Source organism: Bacillus rossius, chromosome 2 (assembly GCF_032445375.1).
Source record: "Bacillus rossius redtenbacheri isolate Brsri chromosome 2, Brsri_v3, whole genome shotgun sequence".
Classification (NCBI taxonomy): domain Eukaryota; kingdom Metazoa; phylum Arthropoda; class Insecta; order Phasmatodea; family Bacillidae; genus Bacillus; species Bacillus rossius.
Window position 1 is genome coordinate 130,227,526 of NC_086331.1, and position 16,397 is coordinate 130,243,922.

Genomic DNA, 16,397 nt, shown 5'->3' on the forward strand with positions numbered 1-16,397 from the left:
GGAGAGGAGATTAGAGGAGAGGAGATTAGAGGAGAGGAGAGAGGGGAGAGGAGAGGATGAGAGGGGAGGGAAGGGGAGGAGAGGGGAGGGAAGGGGAGGGAAGGGGAGGAGAGGGGAGGGAAGGGGAGGGAAGGGGAGGAGAGGGGAGGGAAGGGGGGATGGGGGAGGGGGGAGGGGGAGGGCAGGGGAGGGGAGGGGAGGAGGGGGAAGGGGAGGGGAGGAGGGGGAAGGGGAGGGGAGGCACGCGCCTAACGTCTTCGATCTTGGAAACTTGCATTTCAACCAGATATTATTCTCATGAACTTGTGTCATTTTTATACAAATAAAAAATTAATATTCATGCCCATAAAGATGGAAACTAACGAGAATTATAATAATTTAACGCATCTTGTTGCCAAAATAACTTTACCAACTAATTTTCTCACATTTAAAATCTTAATAGATCTCTCCCTGACATTGAGGCCGAAATACTAGGTTAGTATTGTCACACCTGAAGCTGATGCATTTAAAAACTTTGTCTAATCATATCAAATAAGATATAAAATGTAAGAAACGTAACTCTAAACAAATTTAAAAAAACTCGGGACAATGTTTTACTTCATGTACCAAAAGGTTTCATGTTTATATTTGTTTGAAATTGTAGACATATAAAGGTTGTGCAAATAACTTGACTTTATAGTATCATAACATTGCAACCAGAGGCGAGGCGTCCATGGAAGCTGTGGAAGCGGCGCTTCCCTTCCATTAACCAGTAAACAACAATAAAAATATTTAATTTTTATATTATCTAGAAAATGTAATAAGGATCAAAAAATATTAACTAGAAAATGTAATAAGTAACAAAAAAAAGTCATGGGCAGTGTAGATGCATGTCACAATCTAACCGTACGAGCAGTCCGCCTATACTAACAACGACCAGCTGCTATCTGCGCACGCAGCTGGACTGAGGGATAAAAGGAACTACGAACTGGGCTTGCGGGAGTTGCCGTTGGCCTGGAAGCGGCCTCGCCTGCAGCTTCCAGTTGTGCAAAAACAGTATAAGAACCACGTGTGAAATATAAAGGATAAAACATTAAACGTATGTTTTAACGTTAACTAATGAGTATCGAGTATCTTAAAATATGCTTAAACATTTTGTTTTGTTAAAGTGAATAGTGGTGGTCTATAAATAAACCGTAAACTTTTCTTTCAATACACGAGCTTCGATAAGCATTCATAGTGTGGCGGGCTATACCGCGGGCTGGAAGCTGCCGTGAAGAAAGCTTCCACGCCAGAATAATGGCGAATAGTGAGGTTTCTCAACCTGGATTTTCAGGTAATGCTTTTTTGTTAGACTCAGAGGAATCGTGCGTCAATAATTGTAAATGTATTATTGAAAAACTAATAAACAGTCCATTTAGTGCTTTAACTTTTGAACAAAAAATTGAAATAATCCTCAGTGGCAGACCTATACCTCCATTAGCTCTGGAGACAAAAGTAAAAGCATTTACTAGGCATTTTCATCCACGCACTTACGAACATATAACCTGGTTATGTGGCTGCAAGAAACTGATGAAACTTTTTTGTTGGCCTTGCTTACTCTTTTCAAAAGAAAATTCAGTGTGGAGTACTTCCGGTTTTTGCGATTTAAATAATCTTCAGAAAGCAGAAAAACGGCACAAATTATCCCACAGCCATATTATGTGTTTGAAAGAACTCAAACAGTTCGGTAAAACACGTATTGAATTCGCGGTAAGCAGTCAGTATCGGCTAGGCATTGAGATGCATAATGAGAAAGTGCGGAAAAACAGACGGATCGTGAGCCATCTGATAAGAGCAACTTGTTTTTTGGCTAAACAAGAACTGGCTTTTCGTGGTCACGATGAGTCTACTTTGTCACTTAACAAGGGTAATTATATAGAATTTCTTAATGAATTGGCTGAATATGACAATGAGCTCAAAGCTCACCTTGAGAACTCAACAGTTTTCACAGGTTTATCGAGTGACATTCAGAATGATATTCTGTTTTCTCTGTCTGACTTACTGATACGTGAAGTAAAAAAAGAAATATCGGAGTCACCTTTTGTGGCACTGATTTTGGATGAGACAACCGACATAGCAGTCAAATCTCAATTATCCTCAGTACTACGCTATGTTACAAGAAATGGGGATGTTGAGGAAAGATTTTTAAAGTTCGTGGATGTCAGCGATGATAGAACAGCTAATGGACTTTACCAACATGCCATACAAATTTTAGAAGACTTTAAATGTGTCGATAAATTAGTAGCGCAGACATATGATGGAGCTGCAGTGATGGCTGGAGAGCATGGTGGACTGCAAACAAAACTTAGAGCAGTCTGTGATCAAGCTATTTTTGTTCACTGTTACACCCACAAGTTAAATCTTGTTCTTTCACAGTCTGTAAGTTACATCAAACAGTGCAAGGTATTTTTCATCTTTCTAACAGCGTTTGGATGTTTTTTTGGAAAATCAACGAAGAGGATGCAGGCTGTAGATGCAGAGGTGAAAAAGAGGTTTCCCGCGCTTGCTCCAACTCGTTGGAATTACAATAGTAAGCTTGTAGAAACTGTGAACGAACACAAGGAAAATATACCAGATCTTCTAAGAGTTATGATAGAAAATGCTGACAAGTGGGATTCCGAAACATTATGTTCTGCCCGTGGTCTTTTATCACATTTGAATGATTTCGATTTTAATTTCTTTCTTGTCATATTTTCGTACATTTTCCCGCATTCTGATTCAATTTTCCAAATACTTCAAGCTAAAATCAGTGACATAAATTTCTGTATGAAGAAGATTGAAAACTTTAAAACCTTTCTAAACGATTTAAGAAATGATTTTGACCGAGTGTGGGGAAATGTTTGCTCAGAGTGTGAAAATACTCTCCCAACAGCAAAACGCGCTCGTGTAGATTTTTCCTCGGGTGAGGATAAAAAAGTTATTTACAGAAGACTTTTTTTTTTTCAAATTGTGGATGCCATTATTGTGCATGTAAATCAAAGATTTTCAAAAGTACCCAAGCTAAAATTCGTAAGCTTGTTGGATAGCAAACTTTTCCTTCAGCATGCACAAAACTTCCCAGAAGAAGCTTTCGTTTCTCTGAAGAAAAACTACGGGAAATTCTTTGATTTACAACAAAGCTTAAGAAGTGAGTTGTACGTTTTATTCACGGACAAAGACATGCACAAATGTACTGTGTCAGATTTCCAATTGTATTTGGTAGCATCCAAACTAAGTGACGTATTTCCAGAAACACTAAAACTGTCAAAGATTATCTTGACAATGCCAGCTACAAGTGCTTCAGCTGAGAGATCATTCTCAGCTTTGAAGCGAATTAAAGACTACTTGCGGAACAGCCAGCGTCAGGAAAGATTGTCTGCCCTTGCACTACTCAGCATTGAAAAAAAACTGCTGCAGAAACTATGTCGTGGATCATCTTTCAATGATGATGTGATTGATATCTTCGCAACTAAAAACCGCAGAATTGAGCTTAAATATAAAATTTAAGGTAAGAAGTACATTTTAATGAGGTTCTTTTCTTTATTTTAAGTACTTACTTTGCCATGTATTGTCTGTTTATATATTTTGTACCAGATATCGATGATACTACGCTCCCAATTAGTATATAAATAATGTAGAGTACGCATTTTATTATCAGAATAATGTAAGTCAAACATTATTATTTTTCAAAAATAATTTATAATTTTTAAAAAATGTCAATTTTTCTACCTGTGGAATAGTCAATGTTCAGTTAAGAAAACTACATAAATAGCACCCTTTTGTACCTTAAAATCCATATTTTCCCGGGGGAGGGCCCCCGGACCCCCCCCCCCCCCGCCCCCCGACATGTTTTGGGGTGAACGGAGTTGTTGCTTCCCCTCATGTAAACCTGACGCCTCGCCACTGATTGCAACTACAATATAATAATATAAAGAACAATAATAGACTCCAGCACACTTTAATTTCAAATTATGTTTCTGTGCTTAATGAATATCACCAACCTTACTTGCCATCTAGGCATGCCTTGCTAGCTAAACCAATTTTGAATAGCTCACTAAATTGTGTCAAACAGGTGTCAAAACCAATGTTAGAAAAACTTTAATGTCATATAATATAATAATCCTATGCACAGCACAGTGGATGGTTGGTTGTGGTACACTTACACGTTTGGTTTAGGGGGATTAGCGCAGTGTTGACTGTTAGTAAGGTGCTATGATTACCAATTTGACAAACAGTAATAGTACGGTAGACTTTACATTCGCAGCGACGGCCAATCATCTTAATGGTGTACAGGCAGGCAAAAAAATAATAATAATAATGCAAAAAGGTGCAGTGCGCATTGACGAAGGGTGCTTTTACAATAAATGTGTACCGAATACGAAGACCTATGTATAGAGTCAAGATTTTGTGGTGTTATTTTAAGACAAATTTCGGTGTAAAGAAATAAAGATTTCGGTGTTATATGGTTTTATTTTTTTGCTCAAAATACCCACGGCAAAATTTTCTTGCTTTTCTGTACGACATGCAAATTTATTAAAACAAATATTAATAAACACTAAAACCTCATGATCTAATTACAATTAAGTTCATTTGCAAATTCATAGATAGTTAAGTTCATTTGCAAATTCATAAATTCAAACATTTAAATAACTACTAAAAATTTCACGACTTAATTACAATCACATACACTACAAAATTACACAATTAAGCACTTCCAAAGTTACTATTAAGACGGTTTTATTGAAATGCTATCATAGTTAAATTTTCCGCATTTTCTGGAGTGAGACGTTGTCTTCTGTCACTAACTACCAGTGAGTACCTGGAAAATGAACGTTCTACATCAACATTTTATGTTGGGAACCAGATTGCCCTTAAACTGGCTTGAGCAAATTCACTGTAGTCCCCTTTAAGGGAGCAAAGTACCTTTGCAACATCAATTTGGCTTGTTTCTGGCAATGAAAGTTCATCCTCAATTATTTTTTTGAAAGCAACATAGCCATGTATGAATGTATCAATGGGAAGATGGGAAACAGAAGGCAAGTTATGCAGAGACTTCTGTAGGTTTGCATCTTCTATGCTAACCCTACTCACATTTCTTGGGTTGAACAGCAAATTAATGACATTAAAGACTCTTAGACAAGGATGTCGTTTAACAGATGAGTTTTGCCTCAAACGCTTATGTTTCTCACTCGCGACATGTTTCACAAGTGTATCGCGTCTCTCGTAGTCTAGCCTGCAGTTACAGAATTTGCACATTAAAATTTTATCACTGATATAAAATCCTTCGCTGGAAAATTCTTTCGATCGGTCACTGGCAGAAACCTTCGTTTTAGGCATTATCAAAAAAATTTTAATCACATAGGAAGAATTTAACCTCTCAATACGCAAAAACTTGCCGCGCTGGAAAGATCAAAACAATGGAGAATAGATGTGAATACAAACACATACCGAATACCAACATACGTACGTGAAAATTAATACCGACATAAACATGTACTATTTATTATTTACAATCGTTACGTTAAGCAGGGTTAATTTTATTTTCGTAGCCTACGTACTTTATTTTAAATAAACAGTAAAAGCAATGCGGTTTAGTGTGTAATATTTTAATGATTAAAAACGTAATCGTAGAAAAACATATTTGGACGTTTGTTATTTTGGTATTTACAGAAAGTGAACGGCGGCCATTGTATCATAGTTATCAACATCTTAAATTATTATGGTACACAAGATTACCGTTTAAAGAAAATATTACGTTAATTCCGAGACTTCATTTTAAAATCTATAATGAATCACTGTCGCATATAATATATATGGCTGCTAGTTACTGTAAGAAATATTTGATTGTGCTGAAGATGTGAATTGTCCTTACAGAATGGAAAAAAAAAAAAAACGTAAATAATCAGGATAGACGAACTTTCGTGACATATCGCGGATTTCGCACAATTTAGTTTTATTTCGTGTTTTCAAGCGGTTTTCGGTGTTATTTCGTTTTATCGCGCATTACCATATAATCGTGGCTCTACCTATGTACGGTTAACCAGCATCTGCCTGAAACCGATAGTTTCATACCATAAAGGGTGATGTACATCAAACTGCGTATGACTAACTCTAGGTGATGTACATCAAACTGCATATGACTAACTCTAGGTGATGTACATCAAACTGCATATGACTAACTCTAGGTGATGTACATCAAACTGTGTATGACTAACTCTAGGTGATGTACATCAAACTGCGTATGACTAACTCTAGGTGATGCACATCAAACTGTGTATGACTAACTCCAGGTGATGCACATCAAACTGCGCTTGACTAACTCTAGGTGATGCACATCAAACTGCACATGACTAACTCTAGGTGATGTACATCAAACTGTGTATGACTAACTCTAGGTGATGCACATCAAACTGTGTATGACTAACTCTAGGTGATGCACATCAAACTGCATATGACTAACTCTAGGTGATGTACATCAAACTGTGTGACTAACCCTAGGTGATGCACATCAAACTGCGTATGACTAACTCTAGGTGATGCACATCAAACTGTGTATGACTAACTCTAGGTGATGCACATCAAACTGCATATGACTAACTCTAGGGGATGCACATCAAACTGTGTATGACTAACTCTAGGTGATGTACATCAAACTGTGTATGACTAACTCTAAACGTCTGCGCCCAGCTTGTCGCTTCCTTCCCGCGGAGTGTTTGAACACCACAAAGCACCAATCACACATCCCCTCAGCCAGTGGAGTAGTCCCTGAAGCCCGTCAAATTCAAATTTGCGTGCTACTGTTTGCACCTCTAACTTGGAAGGGTTTTGTTTCTGGACATATGTTCCTTAAAGAAAATTGCTTATTTTTGGCATTCCCAGCCATCAGGTAAATTTATGCCCCAAAATTTGCTAACACCCTGTATAGAAAAGATGAATCATAATGCATATTTAAAAATAACATTCTCATGGTTATTTTTATACAATGTAGGTATATGTACAGCTGTCATTAAGCCAAGCATTTTGGAAAGGCCCTAACCTAAATCAACTTTAATTTATACAACATTAGAGGTAAGATATTTGTCTATGATTATTTTTGGTTTCTATTTTTGCAAAGAAATTAATTAGCACTTCAAAACTGAGCCCACTTTGAGGATCTACAGCGACCAAATAAATAGCAATTGGTAATGAGAGGAAAACCTTTAAATTCTCAATTATTCACTATCAATGTTAACTTCAATGATAAATACATATTATTTACTTCAGTTAAACCCTACAATACAATTCCAGTTTAGATCTAATCATTATTTAATGTACTTAACGATTAGACCACACACCTGTGAAAAATATGTGATATAATATCAAACATAGAGCACATCTGGTAATTATGAGAGATAATTAGAATATCTTATAATATTGTATTTACAAGACATTTTACAGGACATAATTTAAATTATTAATAAAAACTCTCACACAAAAAAATCTAGTATCTGTCTTATGACACTATGACTTATGACTGTCAAATTTGGGTGTCTCAGTTATGATGCCAAATTCATAATATTGAGGAGTCAAAAATGATTGGTAGTTACATTTTCTTGTATGCTGTTTTAACTATAGCCATAATTGTTATGGTGAGATCTGTAATCAACTTGGTCACTCACTAAATGACAGCTCTCTGATATAGCATGGATAAGCTCAGCATAGGCAAAAGTTACATTCCCAAAAAGTAGCAATACAACAGCATTTTAATACTTTTGATTTATATAAGCTAGGATACTTTGTTTGAGGCATAATTATTTATGACGTTTTCAACAAAATATTTATTTTCTTCTTTAATACCCAGGTATTCCATTGACTGTCTGCCTAGCTCCATATTTTATGTACCAGAAGATCCAAACACTGGTCAAAAACAAAAATGCTACATTATCATGCAACTATACATAGTGCACACAATGATTATCAATAAAAACTAGGATCATTGCATACAGCTGGTTTACTCACCTAACCACCAGGCACCAACCCATCGTGGGTCAGTTGGTGAGAAATTGGGTTCCACAGATAAGTCTGCATACAGCCGAGTGCAAACGGAGCCAAGGATGAAGCCCAGAGCTGGTCCTAGTATCCGCACCCCAATTGTGATTGCTACGAAATAAAAGGAAAATTTTAACAAAAATTACGTTTATCAAAAAAGAGCTGTCACAGAAAGCATATAAAATGTGATGAGCCGTAGAATTTAAAAGTATAGGAAGTCTGCAAATAGTGGCAATATTCCCCAAGTGAAATTAGTCCACTATGAGTGCATCAGGATTATGAGAAAAGACCACACCAACATTGGAGATGTGATCAACCAACGAAAAATTGTGGAGGTGGAAGGTGTTATTGAGAGACTAATTGAGGAAGAATAATCAATGCAGTGCATTTGGTACTATGAAGTAAATTTTTACTAACAAAACCTAATGTGTAACTGAACTGAGTAATGATTTGCAGTCAAATATTAACACATACATGACATCTCCTTATGTATACTTTTCATGTTGTTCTAGCAACCCCAAAATGTGATAGGAGCACCAACACTGGTGCTTAAACAACTGTGGTAAACATGGTTCAAACTAAAGCAACCTGTCCCCTACTCTGTCCAAAATCCTTAAAATCTATAATTTCCACCAACAAATGGAAATAATTTTAAAGCAAACAACCGGAAAAGTTGCTTTACCACCCCACCCCACCCCTCCCCTCCCCTCAAAAAAAATTAGATTTAAATCCTGCATACACTCTCCTGTATTATATTCAAACATTAAACACATTTCAACCAACTGCTTTTCTCGAGGGTAACATTTCAAAATGTAAAATCATCGTGCAAGATTTGTGCAGATTTTTTCGTTTAGAACTTCCAACCATGAGTAAGTTAAAATTGATACAAACATTACCGACATTTGATAAACAGAATGCACCTTAAGATTTATTTGTTTTGGGCCATATCCCTTACCATTATGCATCGCTTACTTTGCGGTTCAGGCAAACCTGTATGCTGTTTTTTAACTCCTTATTATGACATGGTTCTGGGAGTGTGTGATTAGTGTAAAATTATTACGGATTGAAGTTTTTTAAAGTTATAACATATTAAAATATTATTTTTAGAATCTTTTAAAGAAATACATATTAAACATTTTTGAATGCATCTCAGTAACAGTTTATCAAATAGGCATTTAAGTTTTTTCACTACAGAAAATAACCGACTAAAATCAAGGTGAATAAGTGTGTGTGTTTTTTTTCATTTAACTTGAAAGTTTTTAAGTTGTTTATCTAAAGGGTGTATTTATGTTTCCATTATGTGTCTAGTTTAAGTTTTTTTAATTTTCTCATCATGTTCAACATTTTAATAAAAAAATTAATTTGCATTTACAGTTTTACAGCTCATTTATGCCACACTAACCACAAGTAATTTTTGATGAGTTGATCTGAATACAGATATTGTCCTTTGCCTAACTGAGAATATGTCCAAATAAACTTTATAGGGGGAAAAAAACAATATAGTTACAGGCAAGACCATAAAAAATGTAAATAAAGACGGCAGCTGCGCAAAATCTCATTTTGTATCACATCATGCTGGCAGGAAGTGAAATCATTCTGAAAGAAATTACTATTTTAAAACTGATTTTTACTACGAGAATAGCATGATTTGTTCCACTGTGAAGTTATACAGAAATTAGCAATGAAATGAATACAAAAAATCTCTAAACTCAGTCCCCAGATATCTGCTAAGTAATTATGTGTAGGCCTGAATATTAATTTAGTATTTATAAGTTCCAACAAAGAAAAAGTAACTTACCATGCTATTTATTTCACCATACAGCCTCCAAATTTGAGTTCAAGCAAATCACAAATTGTTACATTTTCAAGGAGCTAACACTGTATTTTATTCACCTATCAAAAAGAACATGTAAATGCCCAAAAACATACAAAATTTTTGGTAAATCAAATACAGATGACCCACAGATACTCACCAAAGTACAGAGGGCTTTCTCTGCTTGCAACATTGTCATCAATGTATGGAATTCCGAGCGTGTATACAGCGGTCTGGCCCATCCCAACACCAAGAAGACTGATGAAAAACATAGTCAAAACAATTGTTGTGTGTTTTGACTGAAATCTTCTTTCACCAGAAGGAGATTCATCACAATCTAACGAACGGTTATATGCACTGTAATCTTCGGCAACATCACTAAGATGTTTCGGTATACAAAGATTTGGTAAAACAGGTCTTGAGTTATTACTTGTGTCGTAAGGACTAACAACTGTGGATGTTAGTCCACTGAACAGCAAATCGTTTGCTTGAATCATCTGTTTACCAAAAAGAAAGTGCGGTAAAGAACATGCAAAAGAAGACACTGCAAAAAGTATCATACCCCATGCAATCCATTTAGGTCTATGCCCCTGCCCTCCATAATATGTCAAAAGCAAAGACGACCCAATTTGGCCAATTTCAGTAGCACTCATGATAATGCCAGTAGTTTTGGACTGTATTTGGAACAGTTTTTCAATTGTAGTTATGACACTTACGAAATACGTGTAATACATCCCCTGTAAAACCCACGTTATGCAAAATGTGACCAAGAAGGCTTGTTTGGATGCAAAGCACTGCAACCACCTGGGTGCACACGGACCCAGTCCACACTTCAATTCCTCCGCATTGCTCACATCTAGGTGCATTAAACCATTGGGATCCGACTCACAACTGTTAAGAAGAGTTTTTGAGGTATCACTATCAAACTTCCTACCCGGCTCTTCAGTGTAGAGCCGTTCAGTGTCAGTTACAGGAAATTCTCTGCATCTATCACTGTTGTATTCATTCTTCGTATCATTAACTACATCAGGAGAGAGATTGTTTTGAAGTAATTTTTCACCATTTGTCACACAGTTCTCGTGTGAGAGTAGTGACTCCTTTTGATTAGGGAGAGAGTCCGCCAGCATGTCACTACCACTGTGCTCAGCCGACACATCACGATACACTGACATTGTATCATCATCCAGTAGAGATTTTTTCCCAGTGAGTAAGAAATTATCTATTTGGCAGTCAAAAATAGGAGTAGGATCAGCGACATTTGTTTCTTTGTGCGGAGCCAAAGTCAAAACATCATCAGTGGGTACAGAGCCATCTTCCAGAGCTCTTGTGTACTTACTCCGCCACTTTCCCATCTCTGATGGTCTGTGTTGCTCTGCAAACAAGAACAAAAAAAGTATAAAAGATACAGATTAAAATCAATTTAACAAAAAAAATCATTCTAAACAGTATACAACTTCATTGTTTTATTTTTAAAGTACTGTTTAAAGTTTAGTTTTAGGTAATAACTTCTAATTTAAGGTGAGATAAAAATCACTTGATAACTAAAATGTTTCATATAAATTATGATTCATGCCAAAGGCTGAGCAAGAACCATTATTACTTTGGATTAGTTGCATTTATTTATTTTACTTTTATTTGTACTTGCATCATGTCAAAAGGATTTTCCTGAGGGAAATCATAAAAAATTGAAAACAGGATGGGTGGACCAGAATTTTAATTAAGGTAATCTGAAATGTAAGTCGAGTGTTTTATCACTGCACCAATTTGCTCTATTGCCTTAGTGTGCACAGCCCTCAAAGAAAAAACCTAAAATAAATATGACACATTTTGGTCACGTGCTAGGTTGGGTGTAAATATGTTGAAGCAATGAATATTCTGAAGTTATTTAGGGATTTATTAAAAGCATTCTAGTTAACCTCCTTAGCTTTTCTACTTCCTTCAGTCTATCAGGCATAGAACGAACAAACCTTTCTTAATAGGAGATTTGAACAAATCACAATAAATTTGAGGGGTGTTTTTTTTCATATTTGATATTTCATTTCATTTCATTTATTAGCGTCCTATATTTGACAGTACATATGTCCAGGTTTTGTCAGCAACATTATAAATAAAATACAACATATAATACACTAACAAAACAATATAAAAAAAAACATTATAACACAATAATATAAAACAATGATAATATACAATGAATTCTATTAGGTATAAAAATCAATTTTAATAGTGAAAAATAAACAGGCCTAGGTCCTAAAAACAACCTTTGATTTATGTACTTCCATTACTTATGCTAAAAAGTGACATCCTGTAAATAATACCCTAAAAGAAGCAAAATTTAAAAAAATATATATTTCAAAAAGATTTTTGTCTCCTGTAACACTATAAATAACTGATGACGTAGAGCAAAAATTAGGCAACATAAAATTTTGCACTTATACACATGATACTCAAACTTACATTTATTTTTAATGAAACTAAGCCTTCATCACACAGACAAAACCAATTACTTTTTTCATCATCCTTAAAAGAATTAACCTTTTTTTAAAAAAAATATAGCATGTAACATGTCCATAAATGTGTATATGAATTATTTTGTTTGATATTATATATTATTGCCAGATATCTGAAAGTGTGGTGACAGTTTAATTCATCTGTGGGCAAAGACTGCAAATACTAGTCCAGGTTAGTTTTTTCACCACAGCAGTTAGGAAACTTCTTACGCATGGATATTGAGGATGGTTTCATAGCTCGCCCAGTGTCCAGATGCACCGTGTTCCTCTGGACGACTGGACAAGTGGACAACTGGACAAGTGGACAAATGGACGACTGGACAAGTGGACGACTGGACGACTGGACGACTGGACAAGTGGAAGACTGGACGACTGGACAAGTGGAAAAGTGGACGACTGGACGACTGGACGACTGGACAAGTGGAAAAGTGGACGACTGGACAAGTGGACGACTGGACAAGTGGACGACTGGACGACTGGACAAGTGGAAAAGTGGACGACTGGACAAGTGGACGACTGGACAAGTGGACGACTGGACAAGTGGACGACTGGACGACTGGACGACTGGACGACTGGCCGACTGGACGACTGGCCGACTGGCCGACTGGACGACTGGACGACTGGACAAGTGGACGACTGGACGACTGGACGACTGGACGACTGGACGACTGGACGACTGGACAAGTGGACGACTGGACAAGTGGACGACTGGACAAGTGGACGACTGGACAAGTGGACGACTGGACAAGTGGACGACTGGACAAGTGGACGACTGGACGACTGGACGACTGGACGACTGGACGACTGGACGACTGGACGACTGGACGACTGGACGACTGGACAAGTGGAAAAGTGGACGACTAGACAAGTGGACGACTGGACAAGTGGACGACTGGACAAGTGGACGACTGGACGACTGGACGACTGGACGACTGGACGACTGGACGACTGGACGACTGGACGACTGGACGACTGGACAAGTGGACGACTGGACAAGTGGACGACTGGACAAGTGGACGACTGGACAAGTGGACGACTGGACGACTGGACAAGTGGACGACTGGACAAGTGGACGACTGGACAAGTGGACGACTGGACGACTGGACGACTGGACAAGTGGACGACTGGACAAGTGGACGACTGGACGACTGGACAAGTGGACGACTGGACAAGTGGACGACTGGACAAGTGGACGACTGGACAAGTGGACGACTGGACAAGTGGACGACTGGACGACTGGACGACTGGACGACTGGCCGACTGGACGACTGGCCGACTGGACGACTGGCCGACTGGACAAGTGGACGACTGGACGACTGGACAAGTGGACGACTGGACGACTGGACGACTGGACGACTGGATGACTGGACGACTGGACGACTGGACGACTGGACAAGTGGACGACTGGACAAGTGGACGACTGGACAAGTGGACGACTGGACAAGTGGACGACTGGACAAGTGGACGACTGGACGACTGGACGACTGGACAAGTGGAAAAGTGGACGACTGGACAAGTGGACGACTGGACAAGTGGACGACTGGACAAGTGGACGACTGGACAAGTGGACGACTGGACAAGTGGACGACTGGACGACTGGACGACTGGACGACTGGACGACTGGACGACTGGACGACTGGACGACTGGACGACTGGCCGACTGGACAAGTGGACGACTGGACGACTGGACGACTGGACGACTGGACAAGTGGAAAAGTGGACGACTGGACAAGTGGACGACTGGACAAGTGGACGACTGGACGACTGGACGACTGGACGACTGGACAAGTGGAAAAGTGGACGACTGGACAAGTGGACGACTGGACAAGTGGACGACTGGACGACTGGACAAGTGGAAAAGTGGACGACTGGACAAGTGGAAAAGTGGCAGACTGGACAAGTGGACGACTGGACAAGTGGACGACTGGACGACTGGACGACTGGACGACTGGACGACTGGACAAGTGGAAAAGTGGACGACTGGACAAGTGGACGACTGGACAAGTGGACGACTGGACGACTGGACGACTGGACGACTGGACAAGTGGAAAAGTGGACGACTGGACAAGTGGACGACTGGACAAGTGGACGACTGGACGACTGGACAAGTGGAAAAGTGGACGACTGGACAAGTGGAAAAGTGGCAGACTGGACAAGTGGACGACTGGACAAGTGGACGACTGGACGACTGGACGACTGGACGACTGGACAAGTGGAAAAGTGGACGACTGGACAAGTGGACGACTGGACAAGTGGACGACTGGACGACTGGACGACTGGACGACTGGACAAGTGGAAAAGTGGACGACTGGACAAGTGGAAAAGTGGCAGACTGGACAAGTGGACGACTGGACAAGTGGACGACTGGACGACTGGACGACTGGACGACTGGACGACTGGACGACTGGACGACTGGACGACTGGACGACTGGACGACTGGACGACTGGCCGACTGGACAAGTGGACGACTGGACGACTGGACGACTGGACGACTGGACAAGTGGAAAAGTGGACGACTGGACAAGTGGACGACTGGACAAGTGGACGACTGGACAAGTGGAAAAGTGGCAGACTGGACAAGTGGACGACTGGACAAGTGGACGACTGGACGACTGGACGACTGGACGACTGGACGACTGGACGACTGGACGACTGGACGACTGGACGACTGGACGACTGGACGACTGGACGACTGGACGACTGGACGACTGGACGACTGGACGACTGGACGACTGGCCGAATGGGAGTGGGCTCCCTTGTAACGGGGACACAGTCGCAGACGAGCCGGTGGCTGTGACGCAATTCGCAGCCCGCCGCTCGGCAGCTGGACCGCAGCCAGCCAATGAGACGCGTCAGTCGCCATGACGCAATCGACCCACATATTGTCCGCGCGCGGGGAAGGGGGGTGGGGGGGGGGGGTGGGGAGGAGCGAACAGCGTCAGCGAAGGTCACCGCGGGGTCCGCACGATCAGGACGGTCATTGGCTCCGCCGGTCGCGTTAACCTCGCCGTGTCATTGCAGAGATACCTTCACACCACCTGCGCGTCGCTGCTGCCAACATATGGACGCCCTCCGATGACAATATATGGACCAGAATACCCGGGCACACACACGGTGCGCAGAGCTCCAGGAAAAACAACGCAACTTGAAAACTACTCAAGATATCCCGGTGGGGTCTGATTATGAAAAGCATTTAGGAGTTCGCTGAGGGCCGAAAAGTACTTTTGATTTCGAATTAAGTTTGTAAACTGTATTTTTATAAGAGTTAAATTGGCTAAAACGCATGTTTCAATAGTTATTTTAGGCGTAAAACAACCAGTACAGATACTTGAAAGCACTTAAGGGACTTGGATTACAACTTTATCATCATTTCTCGGCCATATAATGTTACGGTCACCGCTCATATGCACTGGGAGAAGACTGCGCGCCAGTCCAGAGGAGACACCGCGCTAGAAGCACCAGCGAGCGTCGCGCTTATCATCCCGCCTCACTAACACACATACACACAACCCTGACGAGGCGGGCCCCTTAAGGCGCATGAAAAAAAAAATACAAATTAAATTTAGAACACTACTTAAATTCTTCAAAGTTGTGCAAATCACACAATTAAAAAGCCGTCATACATGTGGCTATTGCCTCTAGACATACCGGTATAGTTTGTATAATGAAACTGCTGTTCTGTCAACAGTGTTTGTAAAAAAAAAACTCCATGGGGTGAAAGTGTTTTGCAAGTTATTGCTTTGCAAGTGACAGTCGGAAATGGATACCACTGGTATTACTTCTGATAACTGTCAAATTTGAGTTCACACAGACTATACCAGGGTGGCTAGCAAACCTGTGATAAAAAAATTTCCTGACTTTCCCACGTTTGGGGGGGGGGGGGGGGGGGGGAATCCCTGACAATAATATTTAAATCGTGTTGCTTACCTTGAAAATTATAAACACACGACAATGTATACAGGTCATAACGGTTCAGTTTACAAATTCGCTTCAGAAGAAGAAAATTTGAAGGCAATGAATCGGTGTGGAACAGACGTAGTCTTTGA

General features: G+C 39.9%; 1 protein-coding gene across 4 annotated transcripts in view; it reads right to left on the reverse strand.

The window, feature by feature from the left end:
* LOC134529835 (solute carrier organic anion transporter family member 74D-like) overlaps window positions 1-16,397 on the reverse strand; it is a 105,635-nt gene that overhangs the window by 40,675 nt on the left and 48,563 nt on the right. For all 4 annotated transcript variants that reach the window (XM_063364324.1, XM_063364325.1, XM_063364326.1 and 1 more), the window contains 2 exons: window positions 10,002-11,213; window positions 7,999-8,139 (listed from right to left, as the gene is read on the reverse strand). In XM_063364324.1, coding sequence (XP_063220394.1) covers window positions 7,999-8,139; window positions 10,002-11,193 — 1,333 coding nt within the window. In that variant the 5' untranslated portion in view covers window positions 11,194-11,213. The remainder of the gene's footprint in view (window positions 1-7,998; window positions 8,140-10,001; window positions 11,214-16,397) is intronic.